Below are 26,327 nucleotides of genomic sequence, written 5' to 3'. Positions count from 1 at the left end.
ATTCTTCCTGTACAATTTCCTGAGAGACAAGGGACAGGGCACATCTTTTCTGTAGAGTATATGAACAAATAGGACTTTGCCACTTATAAACACTTAATGTCGTGATGACCCAGGGTGTTGCAGTCTGACTGCTGAATAAGTGGGGCGTAGTCGTTTTATCTTTTCCTCTACAAACAACAAATAGTAAATATCTAAAGAGTATTTTTAGAAGCACCCGTTTTAGGAAGTTAGGTCTAACATCCACTCCTTTTATGTAAAGATCTCTAAATAGGCCCTTTCAGATTTCCAAGTGTTATGACTGTGGGCTGTAATCCAGACCCTCCAGGTTCAGTGGCTTAGAACCAAAACCACTTACATCTCTCTCATGTATAGTCTAAGCTGAGGCATTCAGGGACCTGGGTTCCTTCCCTGCTGAGGCTCTGCCATCCAGTGAGCCCTGTGCATTTACCTGCATGGCTGGGAAGGGACCACACCTTCTCTGGGTTCCAACTGGTGGGAAACGGAGAGGTGTAGGGGACCCGTGATGGTATATACCCTTTGGTTTCCATCTCTTGGTGAGAATTAGTCACTTGGCCACATGTAACAGCAAGAGGGGCTTGGGAATGTAGTCCCCAGCGAGGCAGCTAGGTGCCCAGCCACAGCTCTATGCTTATGCCACAGAAGATGCTGGTGGACAACTAGAAGTATTTAGTAAAAAAAAAAATATTTTCTTGCTTTTTTTAAAAATTAATTTATTTTTGGCTGCGTTGGGTCTTCGTTGCCGTGTGTGGGCTTTCTCTAGATGTGGTGAGCGGTGTCTACTCTTCGTTGCAGTGCGCAGGCTTCTCATTGCGGTGGCTTCTCTTGTTGCGGAGCCTGGGTTCTGGGCACGCGGGCTTCAGCAGTTGCAGCATGTGGGCTCAGCAGTTGTGGCTTGCAGGCTTAGCTGCTCCGCGGCATGTGGGATCTTCCCAGACCAGGGCTCGAACCCGCGCACCCTGTATTGGCAGGCGGATTCTTAACCACTGCATCACCAGGGAAGTCCCTCTTATTTTTTTTTTTTATTTTATGGAAGCACTGTGAAACTGCTATACAATTATTTTATTTTAAGCAAATCCAATAGGAAAAAAAATCAGATTTACATTAAGATGTTAAAGAACTATATTTATTTTAAACTGAAATAGACCTGAGAGATCATTTGGTTATTAGACAACTTGCCCACAGCAGCTGTTATTTCACTGACTTGTTTACTATCAGTCCTCCCCAGGAGGGCAGGGACTTTTGTTCATTGCTGATCCCAGCAGCTAGAGCAGTTCCTGACACATAGAAAGTGTTAATAAATCTTTGTTGAAAGAATAAATAGATGGAACTGAAACAGTGCAAAATGTAGTGATTTTAAATTATTTTGTGACTTTACATCCATCTCTGCTGAGTTACCAGGGATGGGAGGAAAATTTCTGAGGCTCTAACAAGTTTCTTCCATGTATACGTATAAAGAGTATAAAGTCTAACTGCTAGCCAAAGTACAAAAGTACAAAGAAAATTTGAACAAGCTCTGAATGACTCTTGGTGTTTATACTTCTATCCCAAAGAGAAAGCTATGAGTCTGACTTACGTTGTGCCTCAGATTTTTTTTTTTTAACCAAAGTACTGTCTTAAACTTGACTCCCAGATGTGAAAAACACATGGTGTGACATTCAAATAGCTGCAAAATGAAGTACCTTAATTTGCTGAGAGATATTAAATGGTCTATGATCAAGACCCAGCCTATTTTTTTCCTCCAAAGACAAAAATCAAACATTTTTCTCCCATTAAAACCAAAAGAATAATTCAAATTAGACAGTCCTGTCACTTGTGAATTGGAAGTAAATTCTTATTATAGAGTGGGAAATTCACTCCACTGAATACAGTAGTAAATATTATTAAAATAAATTCAGTGACCTTTTTAAAAAAGATTATAAAATTGAATTTATTGAGTTTCACACAAGATGCACTTATAAAATTAGTACTGAATGCCATTTTAACAGAAGAAATGAACATTATTCCAAACTCCCAATATATTCTGCCAAAAAAAGATCTTTCAAAAATGACAGCACAGTAACAGAGTAATTCAAGCTGAACTGAAAGATATACCCAAATCATATTTTTGCTCTGATCAGGGCTATGTTTGGCAAAGTTATCCCCAAACTGTTCCCATTCCTCACAGACACTGTTCCTTATGTTGGTGAAGAGAAGATGGACAAAAGAATAATAATCCTAAAACGGGCCTTCATTGAAACATACACAAAACAATTTAAAGTCTTTCATCTTTAAGTTAAAATAGTTCCTGATTTCACAAAAGCGTTTCTGTACAATTTTCTTTTTTACCCTACATAAACGTTAATTTCAATTTCTTTAGCTTTAATGTAAAACACTAAAATCCACTTTTGTTTTTCAGAGGAACAAGCCAAAGCATTAAAGCTTGCTTTTTCACATTTCACCCAGGAAACAGACAAACCAGCTACAATTTACCTTCTGCACGTCATGTGCTGGAAATATCAGCACAAGAGCTGAACTTTAAAATGAAACCATCAAAGGAAGTTAACAGTTAACGGTTAACACCTGGACATTCTGAAATTAGACCCCGTAAAATTTTCATAGAAGTGCAGAAAGGTTCCTCAAGGTAAAATGTGGTGGAAAATAACCTGTCCTATGATGTGGGCCACAAACCGGTAATTAAGCAGAAATGGAATACTGATCTCAAACAAAACCAAAAAGCACCTTTTGGCCGCTGTTCCCAACATCCCCGCACAAACACCTGTCCACACCCAGGCAGCCAGCTGAACGCCCCGAACACCCCACTTCCCTTCCCCCACACAGCCTGCCCAGCCCGGCACAGGTGCACGTGACAGCCAGACCTCCCCACACAACGCAGGCCCGCCCAGGCGCAGGCACACAGACAGACCCACCCATGCACTCCAGAAGCCGGAGCAAGATGCTGCCCCATCCGCTAGAAGATGGACTTCAAAACTGTTGCTTGGAAAACCCACTTGAAGTCGACACCTTTGAATTTTGTATACTGACAGTTCTTCAGCCTGTTCGACACCAAATCCTTTTAACTGTAACAGTTTAGGAAGCAATTAATTAGTTTAAAGTGAAACCAGTTAACTATAGTTAAAGTTAACACTGCTCCGCTTTCTCAGCATAGGAAGTGCCTTTCTGTAAGGGAATTCCTATTTTATCCACTGCAATGAAACAACACACAGCTCACGTTTGCTGTAAAGGGTAAACTGAAAAATTATGAAACATTTTCTCAGTGATGCATAACCTTCATTAATTAATATTTTTAAAATAAACTGGCTTAGGGTCTTTTATTTTTTCTCTATAAAGTGCTACTATTCATCATGTCTTATTTAAGGTAGCTTTTTATTCTGATTAATTCAGGTACATCTTCAAAGATTATTCTGGTGGTAAGAACACTTGACTTAAGTTTAATTATTATTATTATTTTTAATGGTTTGGCAGATGAAGTGACGTTTGAAAACTGTGGAAACAGAGTGAGGCTGGAAAGGGAGCATCGTGCTAAGAGCTTCACAGTTTTCCAGGTATATCCTTATACTGAAGAGGACTCACATCAAAATCCGATCTTCTGGAAGCACAGACTGACAAAGCAAAAGTGATGTCCGTGTTGCTCCTGTCGGGCCCAGAGAGATTCTGCTGCTTTGCCAAGCAGGAGGAACTTTTCCTAATCCGTCAAGTTTTCCAAGGAGTCAAGGCTGGAGGTCACTGTTGGCGGACTCACGTGACCTGACCTTCAGCCAGAGCACATCACTGGAAGAAGGACACTAAGATTTGCTTTCCATTAATAATTTAAGTTCTTAAATAAATATTTAAGTGCCATTTTCAGCATCTGTCCATCCTGGTAGCACAGCATCTGCTGCCCCGGGACTCTGTATCTTTGGCACACGCAGCTACAGAAATCAGTCAATTCGGTTTCCACAAATTGTGAACCTGTCTATCTCTAACAAATCTTTCTTTGAGGATCTGTGTTTTAATTCAGAGTTTTCTTGCGTTATGTCCTTCTCGTCACCATCTGGAGTTGTCAGGAACTGATCAGAATTGCTTGTCACAAGTAGTGGTATGACATTTTCCTTTTGATGAAGAGGCTGGCTGGTGACTGAAGCAGACAGGTTTTCTTCTGTGGAAAAACAGATTCATTTAATTAGAAGAGGGTTTCCCCCCAACTTATAATAACCACAAGCTTACCAATATAGTGGTACTGAAAAGAAATGCTGATTATCCATGCTTTTGGATAAAGCGAATAATAGCCAAATAGCATGCTGTATAAGCCCCAGAGTTTATAATGAAACTCAGAAGCTACACTATTTCTGTTTCCTCATCCAAAATTTTATATAAAAGCTATTACGTGGATCATGTCACACAAATAACACTGTTACCTGATTCTGGAAAGATCAGAACTCCTATGTAACAACCCTGCTCCTATAAAACCAATAATAAGATTGTTGCCAGAGCTGAAAAATTAACATTGTTCCCTAAACTCAGGACATCAGGGCTAAGTAGACTCTAATCCGTTCCACCTCTTATGTGTAGTCACATTAGACATAGTCAGCATTTCATGTCCAGGAAGTCCAAATCAGAAGTAAAAACAAATCAATGGACAAAACCTCTAATGTGTATTTTGGGCCATGGCGATCCTGAGCCTGGCCTGAGGAGCAGTGGTCTGGGGGCCTGGACCCACCAATCTCTGAATCATACATTCAGTCCTTATAAGAGCAGCTTCATCAAGGTAAGGATGACATACCACAAATGGTACATATTTAAAATGGATAATCTGATGAGTGTTGACACATATATACACCTGTTGAAACCGTTGCCACGGTTGAGACGATGAATACATTCATCTCTCTTGGTCGTCCCTCCCTCATGCTGTCCTTTGCTTCTTCTGGAACATGACAGACTCCATGCTGTCTTGACAGCCAGCCCCTCTGTTCATATGCAAATTGGGCCCGAGCTGCCCGACTTGCAATATCTTCCCGAATGGTCTCTGGCCAGTGGTCTCCTGACCTCCACAACATCCTGACCAGACACAAAGGCACCCGCCCAAAATGCACTTCTTATTACAGGGCTCTGGAGCCAGTGAACTTGAACTGCAGTGTGTGCTACAGGTTTTATTCCCTCTTCAACTGGAGGCTTCTTGAAAGCAAGACTGATGGTTATTAGTTTCTTACTGTGTTGAAGGCGCCTAGCCTAACAGAACACATATGGACCCATTATGAACTACCCAAGTAGCTGAAACGAATGCAATCCCGTATCACCAATGGTACTTATGTGTTCTTTAAAATTATTTTCAAGTTAATCACAAGTTTCTGTTCTACTTTAAAATAAAGCATACATGACGAGCATGGCTCTCTCTTCAGACTGGCCTCCGTCCCAGCTCTAGTCTCATCTCTTATTCCTTCCAGAACAAACTTGACGCCCGGAATACTGACCCACTAGTTCTCTTCTGTTTCAGGCCCACGCTGGTCCCTTTCCTAACGTGCCCCGGCTTCACCTGGGCCTATTTCTTCTCGCCCTTCAGGATTTAGTTCAGGCGTCACCACCTCCAGGAAGGGCCCCTCTTCTGTGCCCTCCACGCCCCTGTCTATAACCTCACTCACCAATTTGGATTATCCACTTTTGTTGTCTCCCCTGTCAGTCTGTGAGGCGCTAAAGCATGATTTATTTACCTTTGTATCTCCAGCATCTCATATACTACCTGTCACACACATTGCCCCAGTTCTTCCTCCAAATCTTCCAGGCCAGAAGCCCTGGAAACATCTTCAACTCCTCTCCCACGGCACAACCTCACTGGCAAGCCCTGGGCCCCTCCTAACCCACCCAGAATCTGGTCAGCCTGCCCGCTCACATGCTGACCCATGCACTGAGCCAGGCAGCTCCCCACTGGCCTCCACCTCTGGGCTCACCCTTCTTTTCTTTTTTTAAAAATAAATTTATTTTTGGCTGCATTGGGTCTTTGTTGCCGCACGCAGGCTTTCTCTAGTTGCGGTGAGCGGGGGCTACTCTTCCTTGCGGTGCATGGGCTTCTCACTGCGGTAGCCTCTCGTTGCGGAGCACAGGCTCTAGGCACGTCGACTTCAGTAGCTGTGGCTCGTGGGCTCTAGAGTGCAGGCTCAGTAGTTGTGACACACGGGCTTAGCTGCTCCACAGCATGTGGGATCTTCCCAGACCAGGGCTCGAACCCGTGTCCCCTGCATTGGCAGGCGGATTCTTAACCACTGCACCACCAGGGAAGCTCTGGGCTCCCCCTTCTTGAGGTTAATTTCCACAAAGACTGAAAACAGTCCTTTTAAAATGTCTGCTGGATCGTGTCACTCCTCCGCTCCAAGCCCTGCAACAACCCCTTCACACAGGAAAAGCTGAGATCCTCACGAGAGCCCACAGGGCCCTGGGTGACCTGGAGCCCTGGGCAGCCTCTTGGACCCCCTTTCAGTCCCTCCCGATCTCGGGGGAGAGGCTATCCCTTGACACGCCAAGCATGTTCCTGCCTGGGGCCTCTGGATGCATGGCCTATGCCTGGGAGGCTCCTCCCTGGAAGGCTCGGTCTCTGCCCGGATGCCGGCTCCTCACGGCTGGGGAGTGCCCCCAACTCCCACCACAGTCCCTCTCCTGAGTCTGCTTTAGTTTTCTCCACAGCACTTACAGCCACCTGCCATAGTGCACATCCACTCCCTCTCTCTCCCCGATGATCCAGCTCTGCCTGCCCCACTGCTGTATCCCTGGGCCTGTCAGGTAACAGGTGCCCAATAATCATCTACCGAACAACCAACGAAGGAGTGAAAAAGCTCGGAGCACTGCGTTAGGGGCACCTGTGATGAGATCCACAGCATAAACATTAAAAATCAACAGCTAAGCAAAGCGAAATCCAATCTTGAAAGCACTGCTAAACATCGACTGAACAGTGATTTTTTTATTAAGTGGAGTTCAGACAATTAATTCATTATAGAATGATTCATAGAAGTGATAAAAAGAAGCAAACCTACCTTGAGAGGGTTTACATTTATTTTGTGATTTACTGGACGGTTTGCTGGGAGCGCTGGTTGGGGGAGGGTTAAACAACTTTTCTTCCATTTTGGCTTCCTTCACGTACTGGCATGATTTTCCCAGCAGGACAATGCTGTTCAGTACTTTCAGAGAAATCAACCTAAAACCGGAAAGAAACGACCAACTACTGTTGGAGTCCCTCTCAGTCACTGGGCAGGTAGAGGGGAGGGGGAGAGAGGATCACCCAGGCGCCGCAGGGTCCAGTTCCTTATGCAAAACCCGAGTTTCTGGAGGTTTCTTTACCATGGGGGAACATTTTTGAAAAACTCCTTAGTTTTCTTTATAAGAAGAAATTATACTTAGAAGTCTCACCTGGTTCTAAATTGTTTGACATTTATTCTTTTATTACAAAACAAATACATTTAGCAAATGCAGATGAAAAACAACAAAAACTTATAATGCCACACTCCAGTGCAAATCACTGTGACATCTGGTATATTATCCTTCAGTCATTTTTGCTCTGAATGTACATCTATTCATACTTCTCACTGTCCAGAAATGGGGTCTCTTCAGAAGGCAGTAGGGGACTGGAGTTCAGAGCGAGTGCAGAGACTCCAGGGGCCAAGTGTTTGGGTTCGGATCCTGACTCCACTGCTCAGGACCTGTGTGGATCTGAGTGAATTTCCTAACAAGTTAATCCATAAAGAGGTGATTTCAGTAAGGTGCTCAGAACAGTGCTGAGCACACAGAAATGCCGACAAAATTTGTTATTTTATTACCATCGTTGCTGTTGACATGACAATACATCATGAATATTCTCCAGAACCGCTGGTGTTCCTTAATGACATTATCTTAATGGTCTCACAATGCTTCACTATATTGGTTATCATATAACAAAGCCCCTCAAAGCCCTTAATTTCTGGTTACTTAGGCTATTTCTAGTATTTTGCTTCTATTAAAAAGTTTCTGGTTAGGAAAACTTACGTTAAATCCGTGTTTCCTTAAGATAAATTCCAAAACACATAATTACAGAAGTGGGATTTCTGGGCCAAAAGGTATATAACCTTTTCAGGCATTTGAAACAAATCTGGCAAAAATTCTGAAAAAAACTCTTCACACTGGTATCGTCACACAAATAGGGGCCCTTAAATGGCACAACACCAAGGACCTCACGGTCAGTTCTACAGTGAGTGAAGACGGGGGTGGCTATTTCTTAGGCCTGATACGAAATCCTGGTAGTGACACGGAACTACGCTTCAGTGAGGGGAAGTCCGAAGAGGGACGTGGAAGGAGGTCAAACAAGAAGCAAACAGGCTTCCTTCACTCTCCCCGGCCTCCCCACTCCCTACTCCGGAGCACCGAGGGCCTCACATGGACCCAAGGCTGCAAGGACCTTCCGCGTGCACGCGCCACTCTTCCAGGTTTACCGCCGGCCCCAACTTCCCCCGCCCTCCTTACTCAGCCCTTCCACTGCTTCCTTGACACCACTAGGGGATGTCTAGTAGGATCTCAAGCTTACAAAACCCAAACAGGACTCTTGTGCTCACAAGACTCCAGTGGTTCACCTCCCTCAGAGCTGAAGCCCAGGCCCTTCCCGGGGTCTGCCGGACCGCCGGCCATCCTTGCCCACACTCTCTGCCTGGCAGGGTGGAGATAAACAAGGAATGATACTAAGAACTTCGGAGGGCAGTGTGAGCATCTGTGCCAGGGAAGGAGGATCTCACATTTTTTAATGGCAGTAACTGATGAAAGTTACCTTAATACAGTAAAGCATTTCTATGTTCATTCAAACAGTAAATGGTATGCAATCCGAGCAGAACCACATCTTGCTTTGGGCATCACTGACATTGGCCGCGTAGCCTGAACGCGGCACTGAGGGCGTAGAAGGTTTATTTGTAAGTCACATACTTGGTGGAGATGGTGAAAACTGACTGCTCCTGGGATCCTGCATCAGACACCTCTGGAGCACCTGCTGAGTCAGTTAGCAGGCAGACAGCAGTGTAGAAAACACACTCAAAACGTGGAACTGGAAATACCCAGATGTCTCTGGAAAGCGGACCTCATCCCAGGGGCAGATTCTGGGTGAATCTCTGGCTGAGGTCACTACCGCTACGCTTATCCTCTCCTCACTTTCTCCTCTCGAGATACTCAGTTCTGACTGCCGCCCAGAGCACGGCTCCTGATGCACCACCTGGTGCGCCACTGCACGTGAGCACAGGGACCAGGGATGGGGTCCCTTTCTTCTAAAGTAAGTGAACCTAAAGCTAGGCGGGGCTACTTTATCATAAATTCACATCATGAAAAAACTAGCAGTGGCAAAAAATGCCTTTTTATATTATTTTCTTCATACCGCTTACTACTATCTTAAAGTATTTTAGTTGTTAATTTGTTACCCTTTGTCTCTCCCAACAAGATATAAGCCGCATGAGACCAACAAATCTGCGGATAAAAGTTTAACCAGTCACAGGCAGAGAAATGATACACTTCTGCATCTCCTTTGGGTTTATATGACATAGGCCTAGAGCATGCTAAATAATCAGTATGGCAAACATAGTAGAAACAAAGATTTTTTTAAAACACAGAACAATATCTGATTACAATGGCAGATTTTATCATAAAACATGGGTGAAACTTAAGTCCTAGGCAGAAAGGGCTTTAAATGCTTTTACTAAAAGATTAAAATTAAATCTAAAGTGCTATTAATACTACTACCAAACAGCATATTTAATTTAACTAGAATTTAACTGAGTCACAAATACATTTGGAGATACATGCTGTCAAGGGAGACCCAAGACAGTTGGGATGGGTATATTGTTATGATTTAGCTGCTATTAGCTTCCATCACATCTTGCATTTATACTTTACTGTATAACCAAAAACATATTCAAGAATGGTTAATCTTACCCGAAATAGAAGAGTATGACACAGGCGTAAGACAGGATTCCTTGCACTTTAATTGAGCTTGTTACAACTCTGATGAGCTAGCCAGAAAGAAACCAAAACAACAAAACACATAAACAAAACATACAAACAGAGGTATCAGTTAATATTTAAATAAAGATTTCTCCATGTGGATTTTAACACTTTGGGCACATACCTGTGGCCTTTGTCTAAACTGAAGAAAGCAGTTCTAGTTTTGTTGATTCATATCAGAATCTGGCTGCTTGTGAAAGCTTCTGTGGTTGATTTGGATTCTTTAGACAAATCCAGGATGGCTGTGGCTAATGCCACGTTCAACTGCTGACTCTAAAGTCAGACACTATACCTAGCTCATGAATGACATGTTTACCTGTATGTTAATACATAGATGCAAATCAGCTGACTTTTAACATAAAAATTATTCTGGAAGATACAAATGAATTCATCTTGCTGCATGTGTCCCTACCAGAACTAGAAGCATTGAGTGGGCATTTCCCTCGCTCCTGCTGTTTCTGTCCTTTTTTCTTTGACTCTCTAAGAACCCCCAATGACTTGCAGGGGGAGAGAGAAAAGGGAACCTTAGGGGGTTTGTACTGTTTAAAAAAACTAAATACTATTACAAAATTAATTACTTAAAGGCCAGAAACGTTCTGCCTCCTTTGGATAGTTATGATGAAACACCTATTTTCTTACTTATCTTACAGAAACATAGGAGTAACAGCACTATCCTTGGAAGTTTGCTGAATAAATCTGGTGGGATCTGTTGCTGGAAAATGTTTACACATTATAGGTTCAGCTTAATAATGAGCCCACATATTAGGGTATAGGGGGACTGCTTGGTGAAAATAGAAAATCAGGGAAAATAACTGACCTTATCTAGTAATGTTATCATCAAATGGAAGGGTCTCTAAATAAATATCATAAGATACATTTTAAATGACATTTTAAAAATGCTTTTAATAGGGCTTCCCTGGTGGCGCAGTGGTTGAGAGTCCGCCTGCCAATGCAGCGGACGTGGGTTCGTGCCCCGGTCCGGGAGGATCCCACATGCCTCGGAGCGGCTGGGCCCGTGGGCCTGCGCGCCCGGAGCCTGTGCTCCGCAACGGGAGGGGTCGCGGCGGTGAGAGGCCCGCGTACCGCCAAAAAAAAAAAAAAGCTTTTAATAAAAGAGCAATTGGGAGGAGATAGACAGAATGGACTGCCATATATTCAATAAAATTTCACGATGAGGAAAGATATGGAAGTCGTCATCTCTGTCACAGTCTCTAATGGGGAAATTACCTGTCGTACAAACATTTGTGATGGAAAGTAACACGGTTCTAGAATTTTATTCATTAATATGAAAGGCAAACCAACGATCACATTCCAGGCTTAAACGACTTCATTTTTACCCAGTATATTATTAGGCAACTTTAAGATACATGTGTCCCAAGTCCAATTTCCTTGAGACCTTAACATATGATTTATTTTACTTTTCTTGGATATGAATTCATTCTAGGACCAACGGTAACATTTACAAGGAAACACTGCCACTCTTGGCCTTAATTAAAGAATTATCTTAGTTACTGAGGCCTCAGCTTATTCTTCAGGGCCCCAAGATTTCTGCCAAAGCTAGGGTGTTGTTCTGGCGCTCTGTGAGAAAAGCGCTGCAAAAGAAAACCTGCTGGATCCTCGCATAACTACATAATCCCCTTTGAAACTACAGGAGGTTTCCCAGAAGTGTTCTGCTAATCAATTATTAAACTTAAATCTTTTCATATAACAACCATAAAAACTTATTTAAAGAGTAAAACAAAGACTGAAGAAAAATCTAAAAAATCTACTAATTTAAAAAATTCATACTAATTATGAATCGAGTTTTCTGGCAAATAAGTTACTAGATAAATAATTATTATTTGGCAAAGCAGGGACACACTTAAATCCAACCACTTAACCAATCCTTTAAAAAAAAAAAAGTCAGGCAACCTAGGTTTATTCTCACACTGTTGTATCCTTTTTCCAGTTGTAGAAAACAAATGTAGAAAAATTTTAAATTCTATTTCATCAATCTCTTAAACCTTTAACAAATAACTTTACTCTTGAAAAATTTTCTGTTTTTCCAAAATTCTAGGAGCTCCTTTTCCCAAGCAAAAGAAAGCCGAATTAGTTAGTACATAATAAAAACAAGCTCCTAATACAACTGAAAACATTTAGGATGTGGTTATTAGAAGAGTCCTGCTGAAGTTTAAATAACATTAAATCTATTAATCATCCATCCTCTAAAAAAAAGTTACGCAAGCTGGTCAAAACTACAGTTAGTATAATCTACAACTTCTTTATACCTCTCTTAGTTAATTTCTATGGGACTCTGCATTATAAGAGAACTTCAGATGTCCTTTGACAAAAAGATGGCATTTGTTTTGATATGAGAATAGGTAGCCAAAAAGGAATATAGGGACTTCCTTGGTGGTGCAGTGGTTAAGAATCTGCCTGCCAGTGCAGGAGACACAGGTTCGAGCCCTGGTCTGGGAAGATCCCACATGCCGCAGAGCATCTAAGCCTGTGCGCCACAACTACTGAGCCTGCGCTCTAGAGCCCGCGAGCCACAGCTACTGAAGCCCGTGTGCCACAACTACCGAAGCCCACACACCTAGAGCCCATGCTCTGCAACAAGAGAAGCCACCGCAGTGAGAAGCCCATGCACCCCAACTAAGAGTAGAGCCCCCACTTGCTGCAACTAGAGGAAGCCCGTGTGCAACAACAAAGACCCAACACAGCCAAAAATGTTTAAAAAAACAACAAAAAAACCCCCAAAACCCCCCCAGAAAAGAATATAATCATATATAAGTGCAGCCAGCAAATCTTCTTAATTAACATTATTACAGCCTTAATTAAATATTATAGTAACTATGTGCAAGGCTGTTCTGAGCAATTCATTAAAATGTCAGAAGTTGATGACTAATTTTTTTGGTTGATCTAGTAAATTTCAGTGCTATTATTTAAAAAATATATATGATGTTTCCTGTGTATAACAGTAGAAAATCTCCTTGTAAAAACTTCGGAAAAAATTTAAGAAGTAGTGCTTATAACGAGCACAGAGGATTTCTTCATGTGTGCATACCAAATTTATCTATTTCATCTGTTGCCAAATTTCTACTCCTGCAAATGCCACTGCAATGCATAACCCTGCCTATAAATCATCATGTGCCTTTTCCAACTATTTTCGTAGGATAAATTCCTAGAACTGGAATTACTTCATCAAAGCATAATACCGTCACAGTGCCCTTTAGAAACGCTGGATCAACTTATACTTCCACCAATATGTGTTACAGTGGCCACATCGATGCCTACCACTAGGTATTTCCACTCTAAAAGAAAAATCGTTGCCAAATGAATGAGCTTCTCCTTGTCAGGAAAGCCATTACATAAAATAGAGCCGTAATAGCATTCACCTATTGGATGGCTCAAAATCCAAAAGGGAGATACTATAAAACAAAATTTCCTTCTAAGTCATGTACCTTTAATTTTTATATCAAGTCCTTTTAAAACAAACTTATTGATAATCCATCTGTTAATATTCTATAATGACAGTCATCTCGTCATAAAAAAGGGAAAAGAAGTATGGACTTACTAGAACAGCTAGTGGGAGAGGAATAAAGCCCATCCTCCGTGCCACGGAATCACTGTAATCAGTATATGCCTAGACAGAGAAAGGAGAAAAGGATTTACGGGATTCAACAGCATTTAGGAAGTACAATTCACTCATCACCAGCAAATGTTATGAACAGGTGAGGCTGTGAGCGAGAACCTAGCACCTACAGTGTGACGTAGTAAAAAGTGATGTGGCCATCCAAGTGTTCATAAGAAGTTTGAAATACAAAGTTGCATAACTGTTACAACACTGCAGAAACCATGCCCCACGTAACGTTACAGATTAGTATTATTTTTATTATTTTGTAAACACTTAGTGTCAAGAACAGAGATAAGTAGGAAGTTTACCTAGCTTTCCCTTAATTAATATCCCATGCTGAATTAAACCATTGTTCAGTTAACTTCAGACTATGTCTTCAATATAATACTCACATTTTTCTGTCGACTGCTAACAAGGTCAAAAGCAAGGCTGGCTCTATATTCACTGTAGACCTGAAGACAAGTAAGAAAGAAATATTACGTAATATAGTGCAAACATCCAACGTGGAAAGATTTACCTTGTAGATAAGATGTTCAATAACTAGCCAGAAAGAAGGTGCTACTAACTAAGCGACATCTGGGTAGTTTTTTCTCTTATTCGTTTTCCTACAATAAAGGTAAAACATAGCCTCAATTCTCCCAACTGGTAAGTTCACAGGCTTTGTAAAGGTTTCTCTTAAAGAGGGATAAATATTCAACGATTATGATCCTGAGAGTTTAGAATTTGGGGAGGAGTGGTTATATTTTAAGTAGTGTAAGGCACAGAAAATAATTCTGAAAATTTAAATTAAATGAACACTTTAAAAATTATTATTACTATACATCTAATGATAATGATGCCTTCTTAGAAAAATGAATGCTAAACATGATATAAAGCTGAGTTAGAGAATATAGTTATGAAGGCACTTGTATTCCACTAAAAACTGCACGAAGTATTAGAATCAAGCCTATTAGTTTTGACTTATGTTGCTGAGAAAATGATCCCATGAAAAGGGATTCTTGTTTGGAGGAAGCCAAGAGAGTAAAGGGTAAAATTACTTTATCACCGTTTATGCAAAAAAGTGCAAAATTATATTTTATTCAAGTATATTAAAACATTCAGAAACCCCATAATCCAATCGTCACATTGTAGCAGCTGCAACTGCATTACATTTTAAGTCTTTGCCTTTTGAAATAAAATAAGCATCAGAGTTAAGACAAAGCACAACCAAACCAAATCTAGATAACTGGTGAAATTACTATTCATTTTGGGCCTGAGGTAGGAATGAGGACTGCACTAGAAAACTTGCCTACGTTTTGTTTACAACCAGCCTAAAGCCCCATTTCTATTTCTGGAAATTCTACAGAATACCTGGTTATAATATAAAACAAATCTCTCAAAGTTCCAGCAAATGCTTTCACTAGAAAAATATAAGGCTCTTGTCTTCTAGGACTTATCAGAAACCTATTCATAATCACAGAAAAAGAATCAATTTTTAAATATAAAATATTAAACAATCTAGGCAGAGAGAGAAGTTTTGATATCTAATGTTTTAAATAGAAACAATGTGATTTTTAAACAGTTTAAGTAGACAGATTATTATGGTTATTAACAGTTTATAATGGTTTTGAGCTACTGACACCCTGATCTCAACTACTGGTCAATCTATACCTCTACCCAAATGTATGGAACCAGAACTGTTTAATATTGAAATAATGTACTTTCAGTAGTACAATTATTTTTAGAAATTTAAAATTATAATGCTAACTTTAAAGTAGTAGTACTTTTCTATTTTTCTTCATAAATGCAGTAAACTTAAAGTTGCTCTTCTACAACTTTATAATATTAACCAGAAGTCAACAGCAAACACTGAACTGCTTATTAAAATACATACATCTGCAGTAATGTCATTGAACTTTGTGATAAAGGCATGTTTTACAATATCCACAGCGATTTCTGATGTAACCACCATACAGACATCTGGAAACAACACCCAGAGATGATCTATAAAGTAGGGGAGAAGAGAGACAATTAAATCTCTTAATATGAAGAGAATCCATAATATCCTATCACAGGCTACCACAGAAACCTGCAATCTCCACAGGGCAAAACTATAACGTTTTCATTAAGTGATAATAGAGAGAGAACCAGCGTTCAATTAATTATCAGAAGAGCCCTATTTTATCCAGATAAAGGATAAGTCATTCAACAAGTATTTATTCTGTGCTTCCTCTGCGCCAACCCCTACTGAAGGGGGCACGGTGGTGAGCAGAGCCCCTGGCTTCCTTCCGGACCAGCACGGGAGGACTGGCGGGACGGCTAACTAAGCAGGCTCCTTGTAAAACTCTCTGGCTGCCTTAATGTGACAGTGAATAACTACTAGGAACATGTGCTGAAGTCAACTGAACAAATTGTTTTCCCTCCTTGATCACTAAGACTTAAAGATACTGATCAATCATTTATTTCACTGTCATACAGATGTTATTTGTCAGATTTGCTCACCTTTACCATATTTATTAGAATGTCAATTCAGTACCAAGTACCTGACAAAAAAATGCCAACAGATAACCTCCTTAGACCTTGAAGAAGGATATGAGTGGGACAGAGCAAGAAAAGGATCGGAATTGTTGGCAGGGACCTGTAGTAACCCAGCACTGGAAGCTGGAAGGTGGGGTGGAGAGAGCCCAGCTGGGGCTCTGCCTGCTGACAAGATAAGGCAGTCTTAGGGAGTTTCACATCCTGTTGAGGTTTGGGGAATCAGGGAACCTCGTTCAACAATAAACTCTGCCACTGACTGGCTAGATGATGCTGGCAATTACCTAAGTTCCAGTTTCCTCATCTACAAGATAGCAGTATCCACACTTCACCATTATGAGAATTAAATGAGACAATGATGTGAAGTGCATAGCAATGGGCCAGGCATACAGGAAAGCTTGTACTATTTCTATGTTATTCATCATCTTGGGAATTTAGGGTAAGCTTCCGTAAGTGGTATTTGGTTTAAAAAAAATTTTTTTTAAACCTAAAAAAAACAAAGAGTGAAAGAATGATGAATTTACCAACAAAGAAGTGCTCCCTTACCATACTCACAAAGAAAACGAAGACAACTTGTTGAAAATCAAGTACAAATGAGAACACGACTTTAAACATCCAGTTGTCAGCAGGTTTAGGGATTACTATCCTGGGGCGCAACAATACCGCTGTTTAGGGACTGCTGATCCCACGCGGGCTCTGCTGGGACCAGCCACACTCGCCCGTTACTGCCTCTCATGGACATCTGTTAGCTGACTTAGTTATAAAGCAAGAATCCAGCTATGCAGAGAATCTAGGGGTGTGTGTGTGTGTGTGTGTGTGTGTGTGTGTGTGTGTGTAGGAGGGGCTTTGCTACCACAGGTCAAGTAGCCTTTCGATCTATTCAGATGAGACGTCAAGCCACTGTTAAGATATACCATTTGATTGTATGCTTTCTACAAGAAAATAACTTCTGGAAATATATTTCCAAGATCACATATCTCATTTTACACCTGTTTCTGATGTTTCACACACACCTGAAAACTAACAAGAAGTTATTAAATACCTAGAACATGCACGGCATTGGGGGTACTAAACTGCAAAACATGACCTCGATGCTTAAGAACAAGGTTATACAGAAATGTCAGACGTAAAAAGTTCTAAATTACTTGAGATACCTGATCATTTCCCACCAAGCTGACTTCAGCACCACCAGACTGCGTTATAATTACCTATCTATTTCCTCTATTAGCTTGTGATTCCTACGCACATCTTAGTCCTTCTTCCCTGTGCCCGTGCCCAGCACATAACATATACTTAGTGAATGTCTGCTAGCTGAATGACTGATGAAAATTCAGGGAATCTCAACAACTTCCTTGCCAGCCTTGATTCAGAGAGTGTAAGTAACAAAGTTTACTGCGTTACATTATATTTCTTTAATTTATCTTTATTCAAAATGCTAATTCATAGGCAGTGAATGAGTAAAAGATAAATTTTAGGAAAGAGTAAAAGTTCTTCTGGTGAAACCGTAAAATGAAAAAGATCTGACTGTATTTAGATAACCACAGCACACTACAGTTAGAAAAATCAGCAAAGAGGCTTGGAAGCTGCAGTGCTCAACAGGGTCCACTCACCCACTGGGTACACAGCTCTATAGAGATGCTGTGTGGCTCACAGGAAATGACGGGCCAAACACCACGGCACGTGGTCTGGCTCCCACCATACCACAGAAAGCACACTCAATCTGTCCTACTGGAACGGTTATTTCCAACACCCAAAGAGTTGAACAGCTAAACATTTTGAGTTTTCTGCAATATTCATTTTATTCCATGGAAGAGAATGATTTTTGGTTCAAGAGTAAAATTGGAAGGCACCGTATTTGTTAAGAGTTACTTACCTGGATTCCAAGAAAATTGTTCCATGTTTCTTAGACACACTATTAGCAAAAGCACATAATTTGTAAATCGTTCTTTAATATCTGAAAGAAAATTTAACAAATAGTAGATATATAACAAGTTGTATATAAATAACAATTATACAGTATGTATCTAAAGTAACTTTCTTTTAGTCAGAGCATGATGAAATTATATATGTAAATGTGTGTAAAATTAATATATTATAAAATATATATAAAATGTCTGTAAAATTATATATAGGGTGGTGCTACGTTGGTAGGCCATCTACTTCTTTCACCAACATAATTCTAGTATGGAAATTCCGGTTTTCTACAGACTTCAAAAAATATTCAAGCCATCAATCTGCTCATACTGAGTCAGACTGCTCCAGTGGTCTTTGGGAACGTAAGAAAACTATTTTCATTTTATAGAAGAAGAAATAATAGAAGAGTGTAAAATGTAAGACTTTGGGTAACATAAAACCCCTGCTTCCCAGACTATTTCTGATCTGGTAAATAGTAAGCATACAAGTACCGACCTGATGAATCCTTCAGCTAAGAAAGTGCTAGTATTACAATAGCATTACTAAGGATATATGTGGAACTTAGGGGAATAAAACGAGCAAAAAATTAGGTTTCATGATATTTACCGTAAGTTACTAAGTATTCTGAGCTTAGTCTGAATGAATTTAATAAAAGCAAATAAGTAAATTCCTGCTAAAGGCTAGTTTACACATTTCACTTTTGAAGCTGTTATCTTCTTATCAGAGTCTAAGATACTATGTAACCAAAAAATGGAATGAAATAAATCTGTCTGTGGTAAGGCTGGTACATCCACGTGTTGGGTCTATGCAATGGTAGGGCCGTGGCTAGAAGCCATCACGCATGTAGTGCCCATCTCAAAAGCCTGTACACATCTGTCATTTCCCTAATAAATCTAATATCTCAGGAATTCAACTGTGGGACCCCCTATAGCCCTCTGCGTTTCACTTTCACTCTGAAGTCCTTCCTGGGACAGCTTTGTCCTTCCTTTCTGATTTCCACCTTACCCTGTCAATCTAGAGCAAATCATTTGGACTTTTGTTCTACAGCTAAACCTTGGCCTCTGTAAGTGAGCTGGCGTTTTCCATGTGTCTTCTTCCCTAAATTCCTGAACTCTCTCTAGTTAGTAGCAGTACCTCTTTTCTAGGGTAGCTTGGCTCCTAGCCCCTATTTGTGAGGCGTCTGAGCTGTACCTTTACTTCTTCAAAGGCTAGGGGTCACAATTTGCTGTTCTATTATGAATCCATAGCGTTATTTCTTATGAAATGCCATGTTTTGGGGTATAAGCTCACAGCACAGTGAGTCTCCAGGTGAAGAGCACAGGCGTGCCCCCTCGAAGGGCACTGCAGAATTGCAAGGAAGCATACTGTGGAGTGTAAAGCACACATGTTGTGACTAGTTCTAGATCACATTTTCAACTTATTCTGTGATTTCAAATGGGAGTATAGGTTAAAAGAAGCTGAGAAGGGCTTCCCTGGTGGCGCAGTGCTTGAGAGTCCGCCTGCTGATGCAGCGGACGCGGGCTCGTGCCCCAGTCCGGGAAGATCCCACGTGCCGCGGAGCGGCTGGGCCCGTGAGCCATGGTCGCTGAGCCTGCGCGTCCGGAGCCTGTGCTCCGCAACGGGAGAGGCCACAAGAGTGAGAGGCCCGCGTACCGCAAAAAAAAAAAAAAAAAAAAAAAAAAAAGAAGTTGAGAAAAGCCTGTCCTAGAAAAATTTCCATCATAATCTAAATAAAATGTATTCTCTGCTACTTATGTATAGTTAACTGTGGGACTTAATTTATGGGACTAATTAAATTTGTTCATGTACTTTCAGTTGGAATTCTGTACAGTTATTCACAGAGCTGCATCTATATGTGTGCTAAGCCCTTTGGATTTCTAATTTCCATTAACAAATTTAGCAAAGAAGTGTACTCATTTCTGACCTTTCTACTTTCCATGATACTGACTTGGTTCACTGCAGAATTATCTGGAAAGAAACTGCCTTGTGAAATTTAAAATAGTATTTGAGATAATCCAACATAATTTTTATGAAGTCTTATATAATAAAACAAAAACAAGAGCAGTGCTTAAATTAATCATATCTGATTCTTGGACACATGGTAGCTGCCGGCACAGAGGAAACCTATAATCATTTCAATTGTAAGAATACTGACAAAAGGGGAAAAACTCCTTTTTTTTTTTTTTTGCGTTATGCGGGCCTCTCACTGTTGTGGCCTCTCCCATTGCAGAGCACAGGCTCCAGATGCACAGGCTCAGCGGCCATGGCTCACGGGCCCAGCCGCTCCATGGCATGTGGGATCTTCCCGGACTGGGGCACGAACCAGTGTCCCCTGCATCGGCAGGCGGACTCTCAACCACTGCACCACCAGGGAAGCCCAAAACTCCATTTTATTAGGGAGATATTTAAGGTCAAATGGATTTTAGAAAAGCAGACTATTTCAAAATACTGTAGAGATTAATAAAAATTGATAAATTCTGGTAGATAAATGCATTTTACACTATGAGGGACGTGAAAGGTGGTAAGTTTGAAGATTAAAAACACAATAAAAAAAGCACTCATTTATCAATCTAACTATGAAAATGAGGCTGCTATGTGGCTATTAAAAAATCCCACTATGTTTCATTCTTGTACTTTCACAACTTTGTTTTTTGTACATTTAAATAATTTACAGATTTGACTTTTAAAATTTGAGCATCACTAAAGTATACCGAAATTCTGACACAGTTCCTCTGCAATAAAATAAAATCTTACATAAAGAAGTAACATTTTTTAGAATAATAGATTCTGATAATGATAAGATGTAAATATGTTGCTGATTGAATGATTTATCTATTTACAATATTAATAATGCAACCCACAACGTATTTACATCATATCTCATCTTCAGAACACAGTTTTGACTTGGATTGAACTCGCATTAATCAAAAAGTGAAACTCCTACCAAAATGGGAATGTTTTCTCTTAATCTTTATTAATGAGCTTAAAAACACGGGTGATTAATGCTTTAAGACTATTTCTGATATTCAAATTATTAAGCTCCTTTTTCCTCTTCTAAGTCACCACTAACAGGGATATACTTTAACATATTTACAGTCACAATTTAAATGTGCAGTGAGTGACTCTTTTATTTCCAACAGTCATTCAAATTAATGCAGGTACTCAGGCTTATGTTAAGAGAGTTAAACAGAATCACCCTGAGCTGGAATCTTACTTCAGAGCAATGTAACTCCTGCAGGATCTTTCTGAACGTACAGTTTACATTGTCAGTGGGTTAACAGCTATGTAAGACATTTCATTTTAAGAACCCAGGTCAGAAAGGTCTAGGCTCCATACTCAGCTGGGGCATACAATGACATGATGTGGAAGAAAGGACAAAATGTTAAAAGTTGGGTTTTATTAACTAAACTCTATTTCGTGTGTCCTCAGGTAATTCCCCTAAAGACAATGTACAGTCAGGCAAGAAGCTGAAAGGGATAAAGTCACTCTAAAATTTCCAAACCAAGTTTTCAACGTTAAACTAGCATGAGGTACTAAATTTGATTCCATGAACACGGCAGCTCAGTTTCCCAGGGAAATTCACAGGGAAAGAAATAGCTGGTGTGTGACCGGCAGCATCCTGTGGACTGGCTCTCATTTCACAGCTGCTAATGCACGTGGAGGAGGCAATAAACCCAGTCACCACGTGAAAGGCAGGCGTTAGTGACTCCTTACCTATTCCTTTAATATCTGAGTACTGCCTGCAACATCAGCGAAATTGTCTACGACAGATTTTTCTTTTTCTTACTTGGGAACAGGTTTTAAAATTCTACCTTAGGTAAAATTAATTTCTTATAAAACTTGAAGGGAGACAGAAGGGGGTACAATGCAGATCACCCTGCATTGTAACGTGAATTATTTTACCTCTAACAAAAAGCAAAACTTTTCATGCTGATTACTAATCATTTTAAGCCAAAATATACTTCTGAATTCCTTATAGACTCACATGCATTGCTTTATTAGTATGCTACTGTTTTCAGAGTTTTCTTAGAGCTGAAATATTGAATTCCTTAACTTTCTAAGCTAAGAGATTAAAATTTGGGGGACTTGTTTATAAAAGAAAGGAAAAAGGGATATTAATTATATCAACATACTGGCGATAAGGTTGAAAATCGTTCACAATCTCCTCCTCACGACACATAAAGACTGAAAACCCTTATAACTTAAAGATCTGCATGTCTAGTTTAAAGCTCTACAAAGAGTGCCTACTCAAACCAGGTTATTAATTTAAATACAAATTATATGATTTCTGCTACAAGTGAAATTCTTATAGCTGAAGCAATATATTCTGGAGTTAACTCCTGAAGCTGAGAAGAGCACGCCCCTTCCCTCCTATCCCTCCCCTCCTCTTACATTTCAAATGTAAAGAGCTTGGCAGCACACGTTTGAAAGAATATTACTGCACAGAAGACACCGTGCCAACTGCCCTTCAGAGCTCTGAGATCTAAGGTCTATCACTGCTCCACAGAATTATCTAAAGTTTTTCATTAGTTCTTTCTGTCCCTTGCCTAGCTATCAAATCTCCTATAATTCTAAACACTCCTTTGCTTTAATATATTCATATGCCATTATTTTCTGTCTAATATACGTACAGCAAAATTTATGTACAGTGAAATTTTACTTTTAAGTGTACAATTTGATTGAGTTTTGATGAATGCATAAGCTATGCCACCATTCCCATCACTAAAATATGAACAGCTCCATCACTACAGTAAGTTTCCTTGCTCCCTTCCCAGTCAACCCCACTGCCAGTCAGTAATCACTCTTTTATTTCTATCATCATAAATTAATTTTATTTGATCATAAACCTCATAAGTATGAAATCACACAGTAGGTACTTATTTGTGTCTGGCCTCTTTTCACTCAGCATGAGGCTTTTGAGATTCATCCACGTAGCTGAATATATGTAGTTCTAACTGCTGAATAGTGTCCCACAGTGTAGATATACCAAAATTTATTTATCCACAGTGTAGATATACCAAAATTCATTTATCTGCTCTCTTCTTAATGGGAGGATTTGGGTTGTTCCCAGTTTCGGGCTATGAATAAAGCTGCCATTACAATTCTTTACAAGTACAAGTCCTTTTGTGAAACTGTGTTCCCTCTGGTGAGTGACAGGGTAGGTCAATGTGTAACTGTGTAAGAAACCGCCAAAAGGTTTCCCAGAGCAGCTGCAGCAATTCACATCCACCATCAGTGCGGGGCACTCCCCAGCGTCACTGACACACACTGGCAGCCACAGGACCAGCCATTCCAGTGGGCGCGTGGTGATCTCTCACTGGCTTTTTCACCCCTGTTTTCCACCATAGTGCAAATGGCAACATGGTGAAAGAGAAAAGTAATGTCTTCATATTCTTATGAAAACAGTTTTGACTTTGCAGACTCCCTGGAAGGGTCTTGGGACTCCCCTCCAGGGTTCCATGGGCCACACCTTGAGAACCAAGACACTGTGCTGCTACGATTATCCTAACTATGTAAGATAAGGTTTCTGGGGATAAATTTTGTGCCCTCACACATCTTAGAATTAGAAAGGAGGCGGTAAGGCACAACTGAAAAAGTCTACAACTGAGAGCCAATCTGAGGTTTATCATCAGAATTCTCTTAGTAGCTAAGTGAGTGACCTCAGGGAAGTCAAATTACTCTCTGTTTCAACTTTCACATCTGTAAAATGGAATAATATCAGCTGCTCCTAAGAAATTTCTGGATCAATGAGAAGCTTCTGAAAGTATGGTAAGGTGAGATACAAATACCTGTAATTTTTTACTATCTTAAACATCCTGAGATTACAATAACCAAAATAATCAAAAAAATACTTAGTAAAGATGTTGAGAGAATAAAAGCAAGCACAGCTTAAGTCAAAGAAAACAGTGACCCATAGGAAAAGTGACATTAGAGTTTCAGAATGAGTTACAAAATAATACTGCATAAAGCTACAAGTAGAATCTGATTGTACATACCGCTATTTGACATTTGAAAAAGATTGTTCTTTTCAAACTTCTTGAAAACACTTCCTTTAATTTCAACAAACTGAAATAGTAAACACAAATATCATCTTCATCATTAACACAGTTTTAAAAATGGACATGCTACATATAAAACTTCTTAGGGAATAAATAACATTTAGAAAAAATAACTTTTTCCCATTCAGAATACTGCTGTTAAATACCATATAACCTCAAATGTAAATGTAAAATAAAATCTCATACTTACATTATTAGACATCATAATAGTAAGCAGGGACTTGTTGTGTGAGTTAAAAGCCACGTTGAGAGTTGTTGCCTGAACCATTATAAGGATCGCATGCAAAACTAGCAGTAAGTGATGTCAAGGAAAAAACTTAAGTTTGTTTTCAGTTTATATTAATAGATAATGCTATAAAATCTTGCAAGTTTATAATGGGGAAAAAATATGACTATGCTTTCTAAATCAAGTCTTAACGTAAGTATTTTATTATCTTTGTAATTCCCCTATTAGCTATAGTTGATATAAATTTGATGGGATAAGATGTATGCAACTCATATGAAACAAAACAAAAGCAGAAATGAATCCAGTCATTTAGACTGTGAGTCCTGGAAAACAGTTGTCTTGTTCTTTCTGGATCTTTGGCATTTGGTACAATGCTTGGGAAATAGGATCTCAGAAAAGTTTATTAAATAAATGGAATAAACTATGGTAAATACTGAAAGAAGAGACCTAGATATATACACTGTGAATTAAGATAATTTGCATTCTAAAATAGAAGAGAACACAAAGTAAAAGTTAGTCTGGAACTGATTTTCCTCTCTGGTTCTGCAGGGGGCAGGGAATATAAGACAATAAGAAATGTCTGATAATTAAGATTCTTCCTCAGATGTCATTTTTGAAGACATCCACAAGCTGCAGAATTATACTCATATTACATATGGAATAGTTTATTTAAATTAGAACAGCAACTTTTTACTTCATTATACTTGGAACAAGCTTTTACTCTCCACAGAAGTTTTTCCTACAGTCCTTTAACTTCCCAAATATTAATCCAATTCTTTCAAGCATTGCTCTTTCAGAGACAGTACAGAAAAAAAAAAATCACACGACACATTCCTTTGAATGAGTCCTGATCCCATATGGACCTTAAGTGTAGGTGTGCATGTGTGTGTAAATATACATACACACACGTGCACACTGTGCTATATAGTAAAGCATTTACTCTCCAAAAGAAAAGCTTTCAGGAGATGAAGGAGGGAGAAATAAAAGCTCAAAAATTCCTCCCTAACCAATTTCAAATTTTATTTCTAGATGAATTGTATACATTTTAAGCTGAGGGTTAAAACAAAGAATTCACAGGTTTAAAGATAACTTCAAAAAAATTCTAATATATGTATGAAAAAGTTATATAGATCTATATAAATCTAAAATATGTATAATCATACTATCCCTTTATTCTAAAATCCTTCCTTATAATCAGTTACACTGAGAACAGAACTATTTTCTAGCAGTTCAAAGGGTCAAGTACACACGAGACTCTTTAATTCACAATTACAGTTGACCCTTGAACAACATGGGTTTGAAACGCATGAGCCCACTTATACGCATATATTTTTCAATAGTAAATACTACACTATTAAATGGTCCGTGGCTGCTTGAATCCTTGGATACACAGGGCTAATTGTAAGTTATACTTGAATTAGCCCCTGTGTTGTTCAAGGGTCAACTGTACTATTATAAGCAATTTCTCAAAAGAAAGCAGAGGGTTCACATTAGTCTTCAGGATATGGACACACACACACATCTTTAAATCTGAGAAACAGCTAACCAAATAGAATAATGTAAAATATGCATTGATGGTTGGAATTTCCGAGAAGTCTAAAAGGATACAGACATAGAGAACGGCCATGAAAAAGTGAGGAATCACCCCGATGTGGGCTCTTTTTCTTTCTTTGGGCTCTGTTGCTGTCCAATAGAGAGCATCTAATATATCTTGTCCAAATGATGAAAACAGACGATCTGCTACCTAAAGAGAACAATTTTGTTAAGGTGTTTCTCAATATTCCATTTGAATATGTTACTAAAATTCAGAGGTGAACTCAAATACTGGAAATCTCACTTTTTAAATCCTACTAGAAGCTAGGCTCCAAAAGAGAGCAGGATCTTTATTTACTTCTTCACTTACATTTCCTTATTCTCTGACACACAGCGAGTGCTCAAGTTTCGTGTTACCTGAATTAGACTTTGTCTAGTAAACTCTGTTTGTAACAAGAAAAGTTTTAGTAGC

The 26,327-nt window shown here is 39.6% G+C and overlaps 1 protein-coding gene across 6 annotated transcripts in view; it reads right to left on the bottom strand.

Moving 5' to 3' along the window:
* Nucleotides 1-1,921: 1,921 nt before the first annotated feature.
* Nucleotides 1,922-26,327, bottom strand: part of TAPT1 (transmembrane anterior posterior transformation 1) — a 63,922-nt gene continuing 39,516 nt past the window's right edge. For 5 of the 6 annotated variants that reach the window (XM_024741774.1, XM_024741776.1, XM_024741775.1 and 2 more), the window contains 10 exons: nucleotides 25,931-26,066; nucleotides 24,287-24,384; nucleotides 24,034-24,103; nucleotides 17,997-18,077; nucleotides 15,483-15,592; nucleotides 14,002-14,061; nucleotides 13,550-13,618; nucleotides 9,925-10,001; nucleotides 7,020-7,180; nucleotides 1,922-4,156 (listed from right to left, as the gene is read on the bottom strand). In XM_024741774.1, coding sequence (XP_024597542.1) covers nucleotides 3,939-4,156; nucleotides 7,020-7,180; nucleotides 9,925-10,001; nucleotides 13,550-13,618; nucleotides 14,002-14,061; nucleotides 15,483-15,592; nucleotides 17,997-18,077; nucleotides 24,034-24,103; nucleotides 24,287-24,384; nucleotides 25,931-26,066 — 1,080 coding nt within the window. In that variant the 3' untranslated portion in view covers nucleotides 1,922-3,938. Of the gene's footprint in view, nucleotides 4,157-7,019; nucleotides 7,181-7,207; nucleotides 7,706-9,924; nucleotides 10,002-13,549; nucleotides 13,619-14,001; nucleotides 14,062-15,482; nucleotides 15,593-17,996; nucleotides 18,078-24,033; nucleotides 24,104-24,286; nucleotides 24,385-25,930; nucleotides 26,067-26,327 lie in introns of those variants that run through there. The other variant, XM_024741779.1, reaches the window with a different exon arrangement.

Source organism: Neophocaena asiaeorientalis, unplaced genomic scaffold (assembly GCF_003031525.2).
Source record: "Neophocaena asiaeorientalis asiaeorientalis breed wild unplaced genomic scaffold, Neophocaena_asiaeorientalis_V1.1 scaffold218, whole genome shotgun sequence".
Taxonomy (NCBI): Eukaryota; Metazoa; Chordata; class Mammalia; order Artiodactyla; family Phocoenidae; genus Neophocaena; species Neophocaena asiaeorientalis.
The sequence above is the reverse complement of the archived record's forward strand: the minus strand, read 5'-3'. Positions and strand labels throughout refer to the sequence as shown.